Source organism: Priapulus caudatus, unplaced genomic scaffold (assembly GCF_000485595.1).
Source record: "Priapulus caudatus unplaced genomic scaffold, Priapulus_caudatus-5.0.1 Scaffold578, whole genome shotgun sequence".
NCBI classification, from domain to species: Eukaryota; Metazoa; Priapulida; class Priapulimorpha; order Priapulimorphida; family Priapulidae; genus Priapulus; species Priapulus caudatus.
The window spans coordinates 32,075-50,615 of NW_014577639.1; the positions used below are offsets into that span (position 1 = coordinate 32,075).

At 40.9% G+C, this 18,541-nt stretch overlaps 1 protein-coding gene across 1 annotated transcript in view; it reads left to right on the forward strand.

Annotated features, from left to right (window-relative positions):
* The window catches only part of LOC106811810 (spectrin beta chain, non-erythrocytic 5-like), a 78,023-nt gene that overhangs the window by 29,910 nt on the left and 29,572 nt on the right, over positions 1-18,541 (forward strand). The window contains exons 17-23 of the mRNA XM_014815529.1: positions 3,193-3,276; positions 3,488-3,604; positions 5,557-5,782; positions 7,210-7,307; positions 16,084-16,233; positions 17,647-17,834; positions 18,142-18,336. Of these exons, the coding sequence (XP_014671015.1) occupies positions 3,193-3,276; positions 3,488-3,604; positions 5,557-5,782; positions 7,210-7,307; positions 16,084-16,233; positions 17,647-17,834; positions 18,142-18,336 (1,058 nt within the window). The remainder of the gene's footprint in view (positions 1-3,192; positions 3,277-3,487; positions 3,605-5,556; positions 5,783-7,209; positions 7,308-16,083; positions 16,234-17,646; positions 17,835-18,141; positions 18,337-18,541) is intronic.

The window sequence follows — 18,541 nt, forward strand, 5'->3', positions numbered from 1 at the left end:
TACATCAGACACAATCTTTACACGTCTACATCAGACACAATCTTTACACGTCTATATCAGACACAAACTTTACACATCTATATCAGACACACAATCTTTACACGTCTACATCAGACACAATCTTTACACGTCTACATCAGACACAATCTTTACACGTCTATATCAGACACACAATCTTTACACGTCTATATCAGACACAAACTTTACACATCTATATCAGACACAACCTTCACAGTAGAACCTGAACCTTTAGCCACAAGTTGTTCATAGTATGAACTAAAAACGGTCCCTGGAATTTTTACTAATGTTTTATTTTATTAAATAAATTAAAAAGATGCATTAAAATCTGTAATTTTTGTGTAAGATACAACAATATCGTAAATAAAGAACCACCGCTATACTTCTATAGGGGCCTACAAATCATCGATCGCATCTTACGTGTTATTAGCTGCGGGTTGTTCGTGCACACATACAGAATGTCATCAAGAGCTAATAATATACCTCTATTAGAGCTAATAATAGCTAAAATAGCTAATAAGAGCTAATAATAGGTATTATTAGCTCTTGGTGTCATGAAGAGACGATGAAAGCGAGTGTGTTGAAAGTGAAGGGCACACATCTTTGTTTTGCTAATTTTCTTTGGCGCACATAGGCAGACCGCAGCTAGGTCAGACCAACATGAGAGATATTTGATTCATGTTTTTGTTTATTGGCGTCGATATCAGGAGGGGCATTGATAATCTAGCTAGAGGGGCCAGCCTTGATATCTATTCGTTTCGTTTCATTGCATTGCATTGCCACGAAGAGGAAGATATGTGAGGAATAGAAATTAATTCAATTTTTTGTTTCTTGGTATCGACCGAAAAAAAAGACGCGAAAGGTTTAATTGATGTGTGTTCCGTGTCGTTCTTACTTAGACAGAAAGGGGCCATTTTGTTGGCTTGTACGGTCAGACAGATTACTGAAGCTGTATTTTCTTTCAGGAGTGAAAATCGTTTCGATCAATAATAAAATGATAGTAAATAAACACGAATAGTATAACTTACCAGTTTTAATATTTGTATACTCTTTTTTGCCTATTCTTAGTAATAATTTTCTGTAAATGCCGTTTAAATGTTCCTCTGCAACACACAATCTCACCGCACGCACGCTACGAGGCACAAACTATGCACAGTGCATGGCGTGCGTGCAGTTAGATTGTGTTCTGACGTTTACGATAATTGCTACTAATACAAACTCACAGAAAGAGTGCATAGTTTCTGCACAGTGGCGTGCGTGTGGAGAGATTGTGTGTTGCAACGGAGCATTTGAGTGGCATTTGCGTGGAAACATTAGTCGATGGAGAATCAATACATAAACATTAGGACATTTGTAGTAAAATGTAATTTGTGTTTCTTTACAATAATTTTATTATTAAAACGGTTCAAGTGCCTGTAACTGTCGGTGTTGTGCACCGATTAGTGTTAAAATGTCGCCATAAGTGGTGAGCATGGTTCCAGCGAAATATAGTAAAAAAATAAGTTACTATAGACTATTCCCCATCAATGTTGTGGGGTTTCATTGATGGGGAATTGATGGGGAACACATATGACTCCTAATATGTGTCATAAGTTTTAGTTTGAATGTAAATAGATTTTAAGGTTTGTTTTGATATATGTATATATAGTGAAGTATATATATGAAGTGTTCTCCACTGGAGAAGTTTCTTGTAGGGCGACTTGGGTGTGTTTTAGCCAGAGATACTCTCTTTCAGCATGTTGCTTGAGGCCGCTGTTGCTGCTCAGGGATGTCACGCTGGTAGCCGGCACGGGGGTGTTCTTGATGCTGCCGACGGATGGGAAATCTGTATAGTAGTGCAGCAAACGGTCAACTGTTTTGAGGCCTCTTTCGTTCGGCTTCCGAGGATGGTGATGCTGCGTCAAATGCCGGCCCCAGGGACCGCAGGGTGTTGCATATGGGAAATAGCAGTTCCATGGAATGACTGTTTTGTTGTGGTGGAACTTAGGTTGTGATCAATATTGTCTACCGCGGCAGTCGTGAAGACTCTGCCTCTCATCTTGGGAGGGCAGACTACTTGCTCCTGGTGGTAGAGGCGGCAGACACTGTTCTGACATAGTTGTATGAAAGGAACATCTGCATATTGCATTTAGCAGATTATGTGTTAATTAACATGATAATTAAATGTAGTAGTGTCCCTTGACCACAGAAGTATAACATTTGACTTGCCAATGATTGATCTGATGAGAGCAAGCCACCATAATTATCACTATCTGGTTCTGTTATTGTTGTTGTATTATCGATGTAATTAGCCTAATTGTGTTAATTATTTTGTTAATTGGCATCTTAATTGGCGTGGGCAGTGTCTATGAATAGCTATTGACAGACAGAGGAAGAAGGTCAGATAACATTTCCACAACTTAAATGAATCTAGCCTATTCACAAGGAATTTCAGCATTTGATGCCTGATCATGGGTTTCCTTGTCGGCATTTCATCTGCAATTAGCCTAAATATGTTAATTAATATCAGCAGCATCTCCCAAAATGTGACTAAGAGCTATCTGGCATGTCTTGATTCAAAACATTCAATAAACATTCACTAAAACCTTCAGCAGAAAACTTTATCTAACTTCTGTGTGTCTTTTGGGTGTCTGCTGGCGGACATTTGCACGGCCGCCAGGGGGCGGTTGGGCGATGGCTCCACATCCAAATTTGTTTATAATATATTGGTCTACCTCTGTGCCAAAAATGGTGCTTTTATCAAAAAATGCACAATAGGTTTGAATATCCTAGGTAAACCGCCCCACTAATATAAGATAATTCATATATATAATGATGTCCTTTTATGGCAGGATCTAACAATATTAAAATTATACACTAAATTTTTAAATACAACAAATATTTATTACAATAAAATTGTCATGAGAGTATATAAAAAAAGAACGTTTGTTCTGATATAACTAGATAAATACTAAACTGATTCACTCGTTTACCATTTGGTGTTTTTACTTTTTTTTTTTATTCACGTAGGTCGTTTTTACAGTAGCACCCAAGATGCCACAAGCAGAGTGACCTGTACGGATGTGCACGTTTACAGCGTTACACGTTGCAGCGTTTACTTGTGCATTCACAACCTTTTAACTAATATGTTTATTTATTTATTTATATATTCATTTCTATTATCTATTGTTGCAGATTGACCCTGCTGATGTAGTGAGACAAATCACAACAGAGGAGAGTAAAGACGTTGCATATCATTTGGTTCCTTACGAAGTAGAGGTATGCTGATTTTACGTTATCCTTCTGATTGGTCTCCCTTATTCGTGCATCTTTCTTACCACAAATTTATTAGGTTCATCACATTTCTATGACAGTTGGGCATTGTCTTTATAAAAACTGACTGCGTGGCCGCCACACGTGGATATATGCAGTTTCTCTGTTAGCTCTGCTTCACCTGCCATGCGCTTTACTGGTTGATTTCCTGCTTTAGGAGGAGGAGGAGGTGACTGAGGAGGTCATGCAGGAGAAGGAAGAAGTGAAACTTATACCACTAGTAGAGGTTATGTATACGTACAACCAGCACAACCTGGACGTTCAAAAGGAAGACGTGAGTAATGTGCTGTACTTGAACTATCGGTAGCCAAGATAAAACATCAGCGATATAACACCAATGTTATAACTATAGCATTAGTGTTAGCGATAGACTATAACGTTATCTACTCTTAACGCCTCATAACTTTTGTTGGGGGTAAAGCCACGTGCAGTGTGTCTTCTTGACATTTAACCGTCGTCAGTTCGCCATCGATCACGTAATCAAGTATCTATATCGCCTATGAGTGAGGGCAGCTCTGCCCCACCCACTGCCTACGGCCCTGTAATATTATAATATCGCGTGGCACATTTCGCGTGCCTGCATATTTCAGAGGTGCGCACACAATGAGTGATTCAGAAAATCCTATTGCTACAGCTTATATTAGTCATTCTAATTACCATAACCCATGCTTCATTATTATATGTATAGATACGTATGCTACACGCACGCACGCACGCACGCACGCACGCACGCACGCACGCACGCACGCACGCACACATACACAGTACACACACACACACGCACACGCACACGCACACGCACACGCACACGCACACGCACATACCTGGTAATAGTGCGATTGCAATTATATAGTGTGCTAAACCGTTACGTTTTATGATCACATAATCACCGGCTTATATTTAAGTCTCTGCAATTCAATGCCTATAGCTGCCGTGATGCAGAGCACCACGGGCGCGTTTCACAAACGTCCGTTCGCTATTTCTTCTCCGCAATTTCCCGAGTTGTCCTCTAAATAGCAGAGGACGCGTTAATTTCACGAACGTCTGTTCGCTAAAGTCGCTCGTTATTTACCGTATTTTAGCGGACAACGTGTGCGTGTGCTCTGCACATCCCGCTAATTAAATTTAGCGGAGAACTCTGGTGTATTCAAAACCCATAAAAATACAAAATTCGCACTAAACTACCATGAAATAATAGATTTCGTAATAAAAAATAATCTTGGCTGTTTATTATGCACATTATTGCAACAACATAATTTGTTTTAACTCTGCATTAAGAATATGACAAAAGTTGTGTATTTAAATTTAAGCTATTAATAGTTTACCATGTATTGTAATGATTATTGATGCCGCAGATTTACGTACGCGTGTACTGTATGTTTGTACCCACACACACACACATACACACCACGCACGCGCGCACACACACACGCACGCATGTACGCACGCGCGCACACACACACGCGCGCACACACACTTACACACACCTGCGAATGCGATAGTGCGATTGCGATTAGTGTGCTAAACCGTTACGTTTTATGATCACATAATCAGATTCACCGGCTTATATTTAAATGTCTGCAATTTAATGGTGCCGTGATGCAGGGCAGGTCAGGCACGGGTGGTTATTATTAGAGGAGCAAAAATATTTGTATATATTGGCCTCACCTATAATCGTATATATAAGCATCACAGCATGGGAATCTCTCAATCAACACTAGCACATTAGAGGTGCGCGTACAGAGCGTGCGTATCTATAATCGCTTGGATGCAGATATGAGGCCCAACACAGTTGCTTGTCCTCACTACTCACGTTGGCTGCATCGCTTGACTATTAAAAATTACTTTGAAAATTATTGCACGATTCCACACCACTTACAAAAGCCTGCACCATCATAGTTGCATTAACGTTTTAGTAAACATCTATTCAGTATCAGTGCGGAATGTAGTGTAATTATAGGTAAGAGCTGACTCCCTTTGTCCATCAAATGTATCCTATATGTTAATGCGCACTGTGCTTTTATTTTTTAAATTTACGTAAATGACACAAATTCCAGTGAAAATGGCTATATACTCTTTTCGAAAACGAAAGAGTGGTTCATCTATGATGTATTATATCATTTAACAGTTTCTCTTTCGCATGTGTATAAAACATTACCTCCTTCTGAAATTTTAACATTGCATTGCCTATACTGGATTGGTACTCTATCATTAAAATGTTTGTAGGTATTGATACTGAACAAAAAAGCAAACAAAGACTGGTGGAATGTCACGCAGCCCGATGGGAAGCAGGGATTTATTCCAGTGACGTACGTGATGGAAATTGAGCCTCGCAGCGTGTCAACGGTCACCATGGAACCTATCACCATCACGAAAATGGTGAAAGTCAAGAAGATCGAGTATCACAAAGACCCGATGCCCAAATCACAGAGCGTGAGAAGAACTCTGTCACGTGAGTGCTTACTCTGTGTCTGATACGCTTTGAATATGATACATCCTCTGGAAATGCATATTCATTGTCGTATTGTTGTTGGAAGGATTCCTATTTCATCAATGCATTACTGGCTAATGCTTATTTGTGATATTGCAGCTGTTGACAATATAGGTATCTGATAGCTTATACTAAATTCGTGATTAAATCTGCTTAGCTTCTGAGCCAATGTGACTAAGGCTTAGAAGGGCCCAGCCTAAGTATATTGATATTAGTGCTATGTTAAATTAGCTTATGCTCTTTCATAATTCATTAATGAATTTGAGTGTCAAGTGTGTGTCATTATGATATATTAATTACTCTATCAACAGATAAGATTAATTGTATATTTTAATTCCTAAACCAACATTAAATTAATTTATGGGCTGTATATGTCATTCCGAATTCAATCCATAATACGAGCTTATAATTAGTCCATTAGGGTGGTCGTTTAGTGCGGTGCAGTAGGCATTGTTCTCTTATACACAGGTAACAATTACCAATACATAAACATGCTCCTATGAACTACTCTACAAAAATTACAATCTGTTTTCTTTTATTTATTACTAATTCCAATTCATTTGCATGCCAGGGACTCTCTTTTAAAAAGATGCATGTATAAACAGAAACGTGGCTATAATATATGCAGAACAAAGCATCTATAAAATGGCCCACATGGGATGTTGTTAGTAGCAGCATGTTAAATTTTATTATTGTTGTGTTTTTTACTGTAGACATTGCTACGGTCCCCCTAAACAGTGAGTTAATTATAATACCAACTTTCTCAAATAACCCCACAACTCTAGAAGAGAAGATTCCCGTTGCCATGCCGCATCCTCCTGGCATTCGCAGGCATTTGTAGGCTCACGTTTGCCACAATTTGCTTTCGATTTTTATTATATTTACTTTATATTGTGACCGACCAACCCACTAATATGTACTCTATTTCCTTGAGGGATGCGCTTAAAGCTATGAGTTCAATCACTTCTGACTGAGTTTGCGGGATGTTGGCCAAACATTGCGTGTATAACCTCAGATTAAGGAAAAATCTACTTGTAGTTACTGTGCCATATTCTCGTGATGCATCCAGCCCATAGCAATCAGTCTCTGTATTAAATATTATTGTCTATTGCGTGGTGTGTTATAAAGCATAAGGGAAAAATATTAAGATATATCATTATTTTTATTGAGCTATGTGTATGAGTCTACTATTGTTTTCAGCATCTCGCCCAACTATACTACGATGGAAATCACAAATGGTGTAACCCTAAACATGGCCCTTATCCTCACTCGGTAACATACGATTCTGTAAAGTAAGCCGAACCTGTAGCCAATACACGTCGTATAAAGTCTATTTAAATCAACATTAGCACTCACCACATTTACTTATGTGTATATTTTGTGTGCAGTGCGATCTATCAGCACTCTTCACTATGATAAGGAAAATGTGGAGAAAATGCAAAAGCAGATTACCGACACATACCAAAAGCTGTGTAAATCGTCACAGGTCAGTCGTATTTCTGTTTAATATGTTTGCGTTTTGAAATATAGTAGGTACTCTAGGCTCTGGGGGGTACGTTTTTTTTGTACAGCCCATTATGTGATTTTCGGTTAGGCACCAAAGTGAAAAAATTACAATAATTGAAGTTTCAGAGCATAAGTCTTTATTAAGCAACCATAAACTTTCAAATTACAATGAATTACTTTCAATAGATATTACTAACAACTTTCTAGAATGATTTGTTGCCATAAACTTTGTTTCATGGTACGAAATGGCTATATTTTGCTCAATTTTAGCCAAAAAATAGCCAAAAATCGCTGTCACTTTGAAAGTAGCTCCAAGTATGATTGCTTCTCACTCGCCCACTATTGTAGCTAGAGGTACCAAAATTTGGCAAAAGTTTCTTTATTAAGTGCTCTAAGTGACCCAAGCTCATAATGATGCCCCCGGGCTCTATATGATGCATAGGGGGGTTGTTGTAACTCGGGGTCAACTAGCAACCCCAAATAGCAGTCTTTTGCGAATTTTGTCAAATGATGATAACTCCTTAAGTAAGTGACCTAGGAAGTTGATTTTAGTGGCTACGTATAGGTTTTTGACACCAAGGAATTGATTGACACCATTATTATACATTTTGGAGTTTACCTACTTAGAGGAAGTATAAGATGTCTGCTAAAAGCGATAATTAAGACATGAATTATCCCATAGAAAGATGATTGAAGGATATACATGCATCATAGAACTGTACAGGTGGACGCTTTCGCTCTTCTAAAATATTCCCTGTTACCATATTCAATTATGTTATCTATCCTAACCGAATTTCAGCTACAATGGCAGAGGTTAAGCATGCTAGACAACCCACCAGAACCCAGCCTAATCCTATCAAACAATTGGGTTTTTACAAGCATGTGGTAATGTTTTCCAGCACCGACAAAATTTACAACATTTCATCCAAGCCTTTCTACATGGGTAAGTTGAATTTGTACACTTAGCACATGAACAGGAGACTGAACAATGAGGCTCGAGGGTTTTCCACGATGTTGCGGGTACCAGCTGTGCGTGGTCGTTCACATAGCCGCAATCCTCTGGCTTCAGTGTCTCAACGTTTTCAAAATCGAGGTGGGACGCCAATGCATGGCTGATGGTGTAGGCATTGTAGAATTCATGCTTGATATGAGGCAGGAGTCCCTGACTAGTCGGAGGTAGGCTGTGGAGAGAACCCTCTTGGCTGAAGTGGAAGACCTCTGCTCGATATTCAGAGAAACATTTAGCATCGCTACCTCTTTTCAGCACCTTCACTAGGTAATGTTTGGCATTGCGGGTCATGGCCGGAGAGAGGGTTGGTGATTCCCCAAAGTGTTTCAGAAGCTTTCTTCTTTGTACCAACTTTGCTGGTTATGTTACTTGCTGTAAGACTGTATAGCTGGCAGTACTGCACATAGTCGATTTCTCAGGCGCTGGAACAGAGTATGAAGGGGTATATATCGAGTTGGATCTCCCATCCCAGCTCGCACTCACAGCTCCTCAAAGTTGTGTTTGGTGAAAGACCGGCAGGTGGTAGAGCAGAGCAACAATGACATCTGTATCGTTGCAGATTACAACACACTACACACTTTGTGTCCTGCATTGAGAGAGTCCAAGACGTGGATGAGTATTCGGAGGTCAGCTTCTTCAAAAGGCACTTTATGGTGTGGGGCAATGCTTTTTCCTGGACTTGATATACCATGATGCAATCCAATCCTCGTCTTCCTTGGTCACTTGTCTGAGTACAATGGGATATTGTAATATTTCGGAAGTATTTGAACGAAGATGGCAGTAGATTAGCTTCTCGAGAAGAAGCTTATTCATGTCTGAAGACCAGAATCTCTCCACCACCTTTGGTAGAGGTGTCCCTGGTTTAATTGAACTGTACTCGATTGGTACAGTTTCAGTGCGCCTCTTTCTCTCGCTATCCGTCACTGAGGGTTCATCTGAGTACATGTCGAACACATAGTCACATCGCCCAAACTGATGGTATATACATCCGAAATGGATAAAAATTCTAAGGAGATGCTTGACGCTGGAGAGGCTAGTCACACGAGCTCTACGAACTGTGGCCATTATGTCTATGTCAAATGAAGTGTTCTTCCGATGGCTATAGTCATACTCCTCAGGTTTGAGATTAGTCTACAACTCCTTAACCAAAAGGCTCTTCCCTGTGCTGATCATTATCCCGTCCTCATTGAACAGGAGAGGTGAAGGTGCAACATCATATTTTAAGAGGTCCTCGGTGGTGAGGCTATGGCTGTCATTGGTATGAAATTATTTCGATTCGATTACTGCTATTTTTGTTTTCGATATTTCGATCCGATTCAATCCGATTCGATGTAATATGTAATAAAACATAATTCTAAGGAAGCTCTTCTCTTCCCGTTCCAGGTTCTACGGTTTAGCATGTGGGAGGTAGTGTTCCCTTAAGGGTAGTGTCAGGTCACGTCGGTAGATAACACAAACACTGTATTCTAAAGCTACTCTCCGTTTCTTCGATTACGCCACAGGATATGCACTGTAACAGCCTAACCAAACACTCCAAGATACTACACAGATGACTACACACACACACAGAATCGTAACCGAATATCAGTAATTTCGTACCGTAAGACGTTGATCGCGAAGTAGCACGGCAGGGGTGAAGGTGGAAAGTGGAAGGTGGAAGGTGAAGGTGGAAAGGCAGAGTATAGAAGGAATAGGAAGGAAAGATCGGGAGCGCAGCGAAAACTGGACTATACGGTTCAAAGGATCAAAACCGAGTTCTCTCTACCTGCGCGTTTGGCGTCAACAAATCCGGTCCCTAATAGGTGACGCAGGTGCATTACGGCGGGATCACTAATATGTGTCGCACGGCGGATATGGCGTGATTTATTGTGATTGCGTCTGTGCCGCGCACTATTATAGAATGATGGGCAACAATCTGTGAAGCTAGCGCTTTCCTACATGATGTAGCAAAAGAAACTTTAGCAAAATATTCCGACACATTCTTTTTCCTTTTCTGGACCTGAATGAAAAAAGGAATTTAACCTTTTATCAGACAGGCATATGAAATCTCAAAAAGATTTCTAGTGTATGGAGTATGTATATAATAAAAAGATTGTATGACAATAAATAATGTAGTGACGGAAACGATATTTTGCAGCGGTACCCCGATATCCGCGGGATAGTAGATTTTTGTGTTGGATGCCAGATTTCCAATGCTTGGTATCCTGCTTCGATAGTTATACAAAATCGTCAAAATCGGGATAGTGGTTGTTGGGTTATCAACTTTATACGGCAGCGCATCTGAGCGAGTGCGCGCGTAGAGCGAGTGTGCACGATACGGGCTCAGGCACCCTGATTCTCATCGGTCTCGCTGCTACCATGACGTATCCATTACTACGCCACACTAGCATTATACAGTGGGTATAGTATAAGCATATAAAGCGTGGCGGATGATAATCGGGGTGGGCTAAGGTCAGCGAACATGATGGTACACATTGTATCAAGCAAGCCAGACAATGCGTCTAGACATGTACGTTTCAGCGTATTGTGCAGGCCTGGCCGTATGTAAAATGAACACGAGCTCGCTGGCGTAAAGATGTACCAACATTTTATTTTTATATACTGTATCGTATCGCTATTTTTCGTTTTATTTCGATATCGATATCGGTCGCAAATCCATCGCGATTCATCGATGAGGTGGGTATCGATGACAGCCCTAGTAGTGGGGTAGATAACAGCAATTTTTTAGAGGAATCGTGCAAATGATGATACAAGCATCAAATTTGGCAAACTTGTTCTCCAAGTGATACTAATCAAATCTGCCCGATTGGCCAATTGAAAATCTAAGATGGTGGCCATTTTTCTTGGCTCCTTGGCCAAAGGCAATCCACATTTTCTCAATACCTAGTTCCTGTAAGGATGGCAGAATAGATATTGCTATGACTAGCACGTCCGTGTCATTAGTCTTAATGATAATAGACTTGCTCCCATCAGTCGTTGCATCCCTGGTGTGTACAAATATTCGACTGTCAGCTTCTTCATGACAACATGGGGACACCGCATCCAGAGACTTCCTTGTGTTGCTAATGGCATCTTCTCCTTTTGTGACGATGACTGTGCTTGTCGTCTCTGCTTCACACATCTTTTCCGCAAGGAAGGGAAGCAGCTCAGTTTTGTTGCTGGCGACATGAAGGAAGCTTTGCCGGTTACCTGGTGTCTTACTCGTTCCTGTCACTCTTCTTCTGATTCCTTGCCCCCTTTTCGACCTCGTCTCGGATTTCAGACTTGACTTCTTGTACACATCAAAGACTACGTCCACCCGCTCGTACCTGGCACCATAGGATTTCACCTTTGGGATCATGTCTTCTCTAGCATAGTCATCAAATGTCTTTGAAGTACGTGGAGGTAAGGCATTGATAAGTGCTGAGCCATCAATGATGATTGCATCTCCCTTTGGTTTTCTGTCTGGGATGTTCACATGCGCTTCAAGAATTTCAACCAGCTGTGACTTCTGACACGCATGAAGCTTGCCGATGTCACTGAGAGATGCAGGGTGTGACTGATTCTTGTGCTTGAAAAATTCTTGCAAGTCACACTGCCTGTTCTGGCACGAAATGAACAGTCGCGAGAATAACTGACAGTCGTCTTTGAGGACTTTCTCCTCAGAAATTCCCTCAGCCTGCTCTTGTTTGAAGAAAGAAACAGTTTTTCTTGATTGGATGATAGAAAGGACTTTCACCTTCATCCTCTAGCCCCTCCATGAATGATTGGAACTGCTCTTTGCTCTGCCGGTGATGTGTAGCTACCATTTCAGCTAGAGTTGGGTCTGCAATGTTCTTCGTGTCTAGCACCAGCAGGTCGGCTGATTCTTCTTGGAATGGGTTGCCGATAATTATTTAACCTTTTCAAAGAAAGATTTCTGGGCACTCAGTGTCTGCTCATGGTGTCTGCTGCTGTAGGTGGCATCTTTCATACCAGACATGGCCTCGTATCCAGCTACTAGACGACTAACTTCGGGTCCAGCGACCATCTACCAACGAAGTGCTGACGGGTCTTCTGTCAACCCAATTGCTCCTCTATCGCCTTTGATCACTGCATTATTGTGCTCGTGTGCTTGATCGATCGCCAGGGCAGATAATTCTCTTCTTGACTTGTGGATGGCCACTGTATCACAGACCTTCGCCGTGGCATGCTTGATCGTTGCAACAGAGTGAGACTGGTCTCGCCACAGAGGCATCATTGCTGAAATGCTCACTTCAAATGGATGGCTCTTTTTTGCGTTGCATGGTGGGCTGACCACGTGATGCTGACGGCATCAGCCACATCCTCAGTGAGGAAGACTTCCTCCAACCAAGAATATTCTTCTTTCAAGTGTGACCAGATCGACTCGGGTGCTGGTATGGATTGGCTTGCTACTGGAGGAGGATTGGGGTTTTTCGTGATGTATGCTGGTCGAATATTGGTGTATGCTACTGGAAGCTCTGGAACTTTCTTAACCTTCATTTCTTACTCAAGTTTGAGCGGCTCACGTTTATCGCCAGCTTTTTCAGTGCTTGGATGTTGGAAAATGGACACACTGGACAAAATGTACCATGGAAAGATGGCAGTCGGATTATGATCTATGTTGTCCACTGCTGCAGTTGTGAACAACTGCTTTCTCAAGACTGGGGGACAGATTACTCGCATCTTCCACATACTGTGCAACAACTGCTTCTCCTAACTGTGCTGGGATTTCTAGGACTCTGTCGTATAATATGCTGAGCCCATTCTCATGGAGCATTTCAATGATTTGTCTCTTCCTCATCTTGGCAAACACATACAGGCCCATGTAGACTGCAAAAGGTGGCTCACGGTCCTTGGAAAGCAGTGATGGTGGTACAGCCTGTTCTAGGTAAAACAGGCTGACTGCTGAAACAAAGGTACTACCTCTAACACTACACCCCTACACCCCATAGCCATGCAAACGTATGAAAATAAAAAACATAAACAAATGTGCAAAGTGAGAAAAATATGTGTCAGTGTGCTTTATAAACAGGAAAATCTACTTCCGCAGACTTGAAAACATAGGAATCCACACCTAGATCATGCAAATTGGACAACTACAAATACCTACAATACAAGGCAAAACGTCCACTTCGGAAGGCTAATTTGGCGGCCATCTTGAAAAATGGCCGCCATCTTGCCTTTTCAATTGGCCAATCTGGCAGATTTGATTAGTATCACTTGGAAAACAAGTGTGCCAAGTTTGATGCTTGTATCATCATTTGCACGATTTTTCTGCTATCTCCTACACTATGGGTGAGGTGACGATCACAGGCGATTTCAGTCGTTCCCCCTACAACATTCATGTTCGTCACTGTTTTCTTGACGGTCTTCTGTGGCTTGTAATCGATTTGTTTTCATTGTTTTCAGGTTTGATCGATGAATGCTTTCACTAAAGTGAAAGTTTTTTATGTACGAACCTTTTGAGTCGAAAGGTCAAGTACTTTTCTTCTCCTTTTGCGAAGGCACTCAGTATGTAATTTTTTATGTCTTTTGCCATGATCTTATTTGTCACGAAATTATGCAGCATGGGGGAAGCCCCTAGAGGCATGGGGGAGCCCTTCTCTTCAATGAAATTTACCATTGCTTGAATATTGGACTCCTTGCGAACTGTAGTAGCTTGGGATGACTCGTTGAGGTTAAAGGACTCATGTGTGCTCTCCATCACATCAGCATATCTCCGATGCAGATTCTCTACTGCCATCATTTCATGGTAGATCAAGTCCCATTGAGCAACGTACTGCTTCTGCTTGGCATGCCCTATGATTCTATCACTGCATTTAGATGATAGGTTGATAGGTTGCTCAAGCTTCTGGCCACCACCGACTGCAGTGAAGCAGCTGGGTTTCTCCTTGATGGAAAAGTTCCCATTTGATAAGTTGTCATGGACTGATGGTGCAGTTTGAGGTAAACACTGCATGTCATCCAGGTAGACAGAGCACCTGCGAAGATAGTTGGTCGAGTTAAAGACGGCGAATAGGTAGAGAGCACGTTGCACGGCATCAAGATGAAGTTCCCATATCCCCTCACGATCTGCTTTCAACAGATCATGCACCACAGCCATCATGCAGAGGAACTGAACCCAGAATCCGAAGTTCTCATTCACAGCAAATTCAGATCTTCAAATAACTTGCTGGATGCAGTTGCAGTAAACCTGCCCATCAACTTCTGACTGTCTGTGATGTTCTTCTTCGTAACACTTGATTTGAGGTCTGTCATGATAGCAAGCTCTGGTGAATATGGCTGTCACATGAGGCTCAACACCTCTTTCTGCAATGAATTCTTTGTAGAGTAGATGCTGGAACGTTTCAACAAGGAGTTGCATGCATTCAAGACAACAGTTGTAGTGCCCTCCATTGAGAACTGAGTTCTGAATAATGGTTGGACCAATGACACTGGCCTGTAGCCAGGTCATGTCGGCTCCACTTGGCTTTTCCTATGTACTTCAAAACAGTTTTCAGCAAGTGAAATGTCCCCAAGCATGGGACTAGAGTGCTGAATTCCTGCGGTCTCATCAATTGAATTTCCTTGACGATACAGTATACCCCTTTGTCACAATACATTGGGATTTCTGTTTGAACCAGCTGTGACAGATATCTCATACTTCCTTTAATTAGGTGAACTTCAAAATGTATAATAATGGTGCAATCAATTCCTTGGTGTCAAAAACCTATATGTAGCCACAAAAATCAACTTCCTAGGGCACTTACGTAAGGAGTTATCATCATTTGATGAAATTTGCTAAAGGCTGCTATTTGGAGGTAGGGTTGACCCTGTGTTACAACAGCCCCCCCCCCATGCATTGTATAGAGCCGGAAGGCATCATTATGAAGCTTGAGTCAATTAGAGCACTTAATAAGGAAACTTTTGGCCAATTTTGGTAAATCTAGCTACAATATTGGGCGAGTGAGAAGCAATCATACTTGGAGCTTATTTCAAAGTGACTGCGATTTTTTGCTATTTTTTCTGCTAAAATTGAGCAAAATGTAGCCGTTTCATACTATGAAACAACGTTTATGGAAACAAATTATGCTAGAAAGTTGTTAGTAATACTTATTCAATGTAATTCAGTGCAATTTGAAAGTTTATGGTTGCTTAATAAAGACTTATGCTCTGAAACTTCAATGTTGTCATTTTTTCACTTTGGCGCCTAACCGAAAATCACATAATGGGCTGTACAGAAAAAACATACTTGGCCTGGAGGTGTTACCCAAACTTTTTTTGAGAGTCTTACCATAAGGAATGAGAAAATATAAGGTTTTGCTCTAAAAGAGTCATGTACACGACCCCCCCCCCCCCACCCAGAGCCAGGAGTAAGGCGGAAGTACGATATTTCAGTGCAAACGAGTATGAAACAACAGTAGACTTTCTACAACGATCACGTTTAGTGTTACAGCCTGCTCTTATGTCTGGTTTTCTTTCGTGCCTCCACGTCTGTTTCGTCTTGCTCCCACGTATGTTTCCTCTTGCTCACATGTCTGGTGTTTCCTACTACTATGATATCTCTTCCTACCTCCTGCTCACACGTTTGGTCTTCCTATGGTCATTGAGCATGGTTATGATGAATTTAATTTAACTGCAGTGCTATGCAGTTAGCTTGATGAGTATTTATTACACTCAAACAGTCCTGCAGCACTACCCTTTGATTTTCTACTTGGCTCTTTGAATGAATTATTTCATTACATATCAATGTCTTGAGCATCTGCCATTGTGACTCTTGCTTCAGGACCGGCACAAACGTCTGGCGGAGGCAGTTGTACTGTACGCATTCTATAGGGAATGTGAAGATTTTGATGCTTGGATGAACACAACGGAGAGAGCGATTGAGACAGATGAATCTCATCAGATCCTCGAAGTTCAGAGGAGAAAATATGAGGTATTGCGTATATGTAGGAATATCCATGATATCAAGAGCTAATAATACATAGTGTATAATGGGAAAACAGAGAAATAGTGCTATTTTACGGCAATATTATTCTATTTTAAATGCAAGTCTAGAATGATTCGATAGTATTGCAATAAGCAGCATTCTTTTCTATCTATGTATAAACCAACTGCTTGTCACTATGCCACTCTTAAGCTGAGATATTGGATTGTAATCTTAGCTTATCCAGACGTTACTGGCATGTAGAAATCGAGTTGAACACGTCTCCCGAGCCTATAAGCTCGCTTTGGCTTTTTGCCTATCGTTTTCCGTCTCCGCTTAGAGCGCTGATGAATGACAATGACGTCACTTCTCCAAATTTGGTCTTCTTACTACAGCATAGTAACGGAGTAGCGTTGCGGTGACTAATGTTACTGTTGAAGTAAACACATAGCCACATCTCGTAATTCTGGCAATATCAGGGTTAGAAAAGGTCTTAGTAGTTTGAACGTTTGTCGAACGTTTGTCCCTATAATCTCGTAACCTCATAATGATTTGTCTTCAAAGTCGTAGGGACTATATCGAAGACGGAGAGAGACGAGGGTGATCAAATAGGCAGCTCAACCCTGCAGATAGCAGTAAAAAAGCTTCAAATTTGCAATTAAACAAAGAGGAAGGAAGAGAATTCTAATATGGAATGACAGAAACGAAGAAGCTAAACTTAAAGTGATACTTTGAAGATGGCACGTGTCGAAAGCAATTATCACGCTCAGATGATCGAGTGCTACGAACAGGCTTCTTTAAGCCAGAGGAAATGGCAATCTTCACTTGACCATGATATATTTTATGAAATGTTATAAGTTTAGCATGAAGGAATTAGGAAGCAGACACGAAGTGGAGGCCAATCAAGTTAAGCCAGAACAACTTCGGAAGTATCATAATAGTTTTTGGATACCCATCTCACAGCTTTATGCTTCATTGCATCTAATTTAGAACAGTTCTGAAGTGCGTAGGGGCACCAGCCTGGCAATGCATAGTTAAATTTGGGGAGAACCATTGTTTTAAACGCCAGGGACCAATTTTTTTTGTAATCGGCAAAGCTAAGATTACGTTGTAAAATACCAAAGGAATGAGACGCTTTCTTACAAATATAATAAATGTGTGCATTCCAGCAAAGGTCGCTATTAGTAATGACACCCAAATATTTGTAAGTAGGAGTAAGAGATAGATACTTATGGTACAGTGAGTAAGTAAATGTCAAGAGTGGGTGATAACTGTAAAATAGCACTGTTTACCAGTTTTCCCATTATGTCTTATTAGCTCTTGATGACGTGGCATTAATAACAACAAAACCTTGCGTCGGTTAGGTAGCACTTATATTTGTGTTCCGGAGTAGCTTCTGTATGTGTCTGTATTTTATTTCAGAAGTTGATGACAGATATGGTGGCCAATGGTGGCCGTCTGGCTGAAATTGAAAAATTGTACACAGAAATTCTCCAAAGCAGTCAGGCACCCACAGCACAGCTTGATGAGATGAGACAAGTCAGAGAGCATTGGAACCATCTGGATGAGCTACGAATTGCTAAAGAACAGGCACTAGAAGGCATCTCCAGGTAATTGCCATTAAACATTTGTCAGTCGCAGTCACAGACCTGTCAAAACTTACTTAAAGCAAATCAAACTTAATCATTCTGTAAATTGTCATCTAAGGCTTATTTTATTATCAGGAGTATGTAAAAAATACTGACTGCTTTATTATAGCCTGTAAATTCTAATAATTACTCAGTAGACCTGTAAATATTTTATAATTAAATGTGTCCTGCGGTTATATTTCTGATAGGAAGGTTGAAGTCGAGTATAATAAACCGAAAATTGGAGCGTATCTATGTTGCAACCATATACATTTTTCCTTTGGTGCAGCCTGGATCTATTCGACTGCAAATGTGTAGAGCTAGAGGAGAGAATCAAAGAGAAGTCAGCTGCACTTCATATGCCACCAGTGGCAGTGTCTTCCATGCAGGCAGTGCGCTCTCTGAATGTACGACAAGATAATGTCGAAAGAGAGCTGAAGCCCCTAAGGGAGGAAATACAGCATATTGATATGCTTGCCGAAACGTGAGTTTTAACTCATTAAATAAGTTCATTCGGTTGGTAGTCTAATATATATAACAGGGTTAATTTTTACTCAATCGTGAAGAACATACCTCTGACGTTTCACCTCCTGCCAGGAGGCTTTCTCAAAGCAAACTGATGATAATCAGTTTTGACCACCACATGGTGTGGTGGTCAATAGCTTAGTCTGCACGTGACTAAGCCTGTA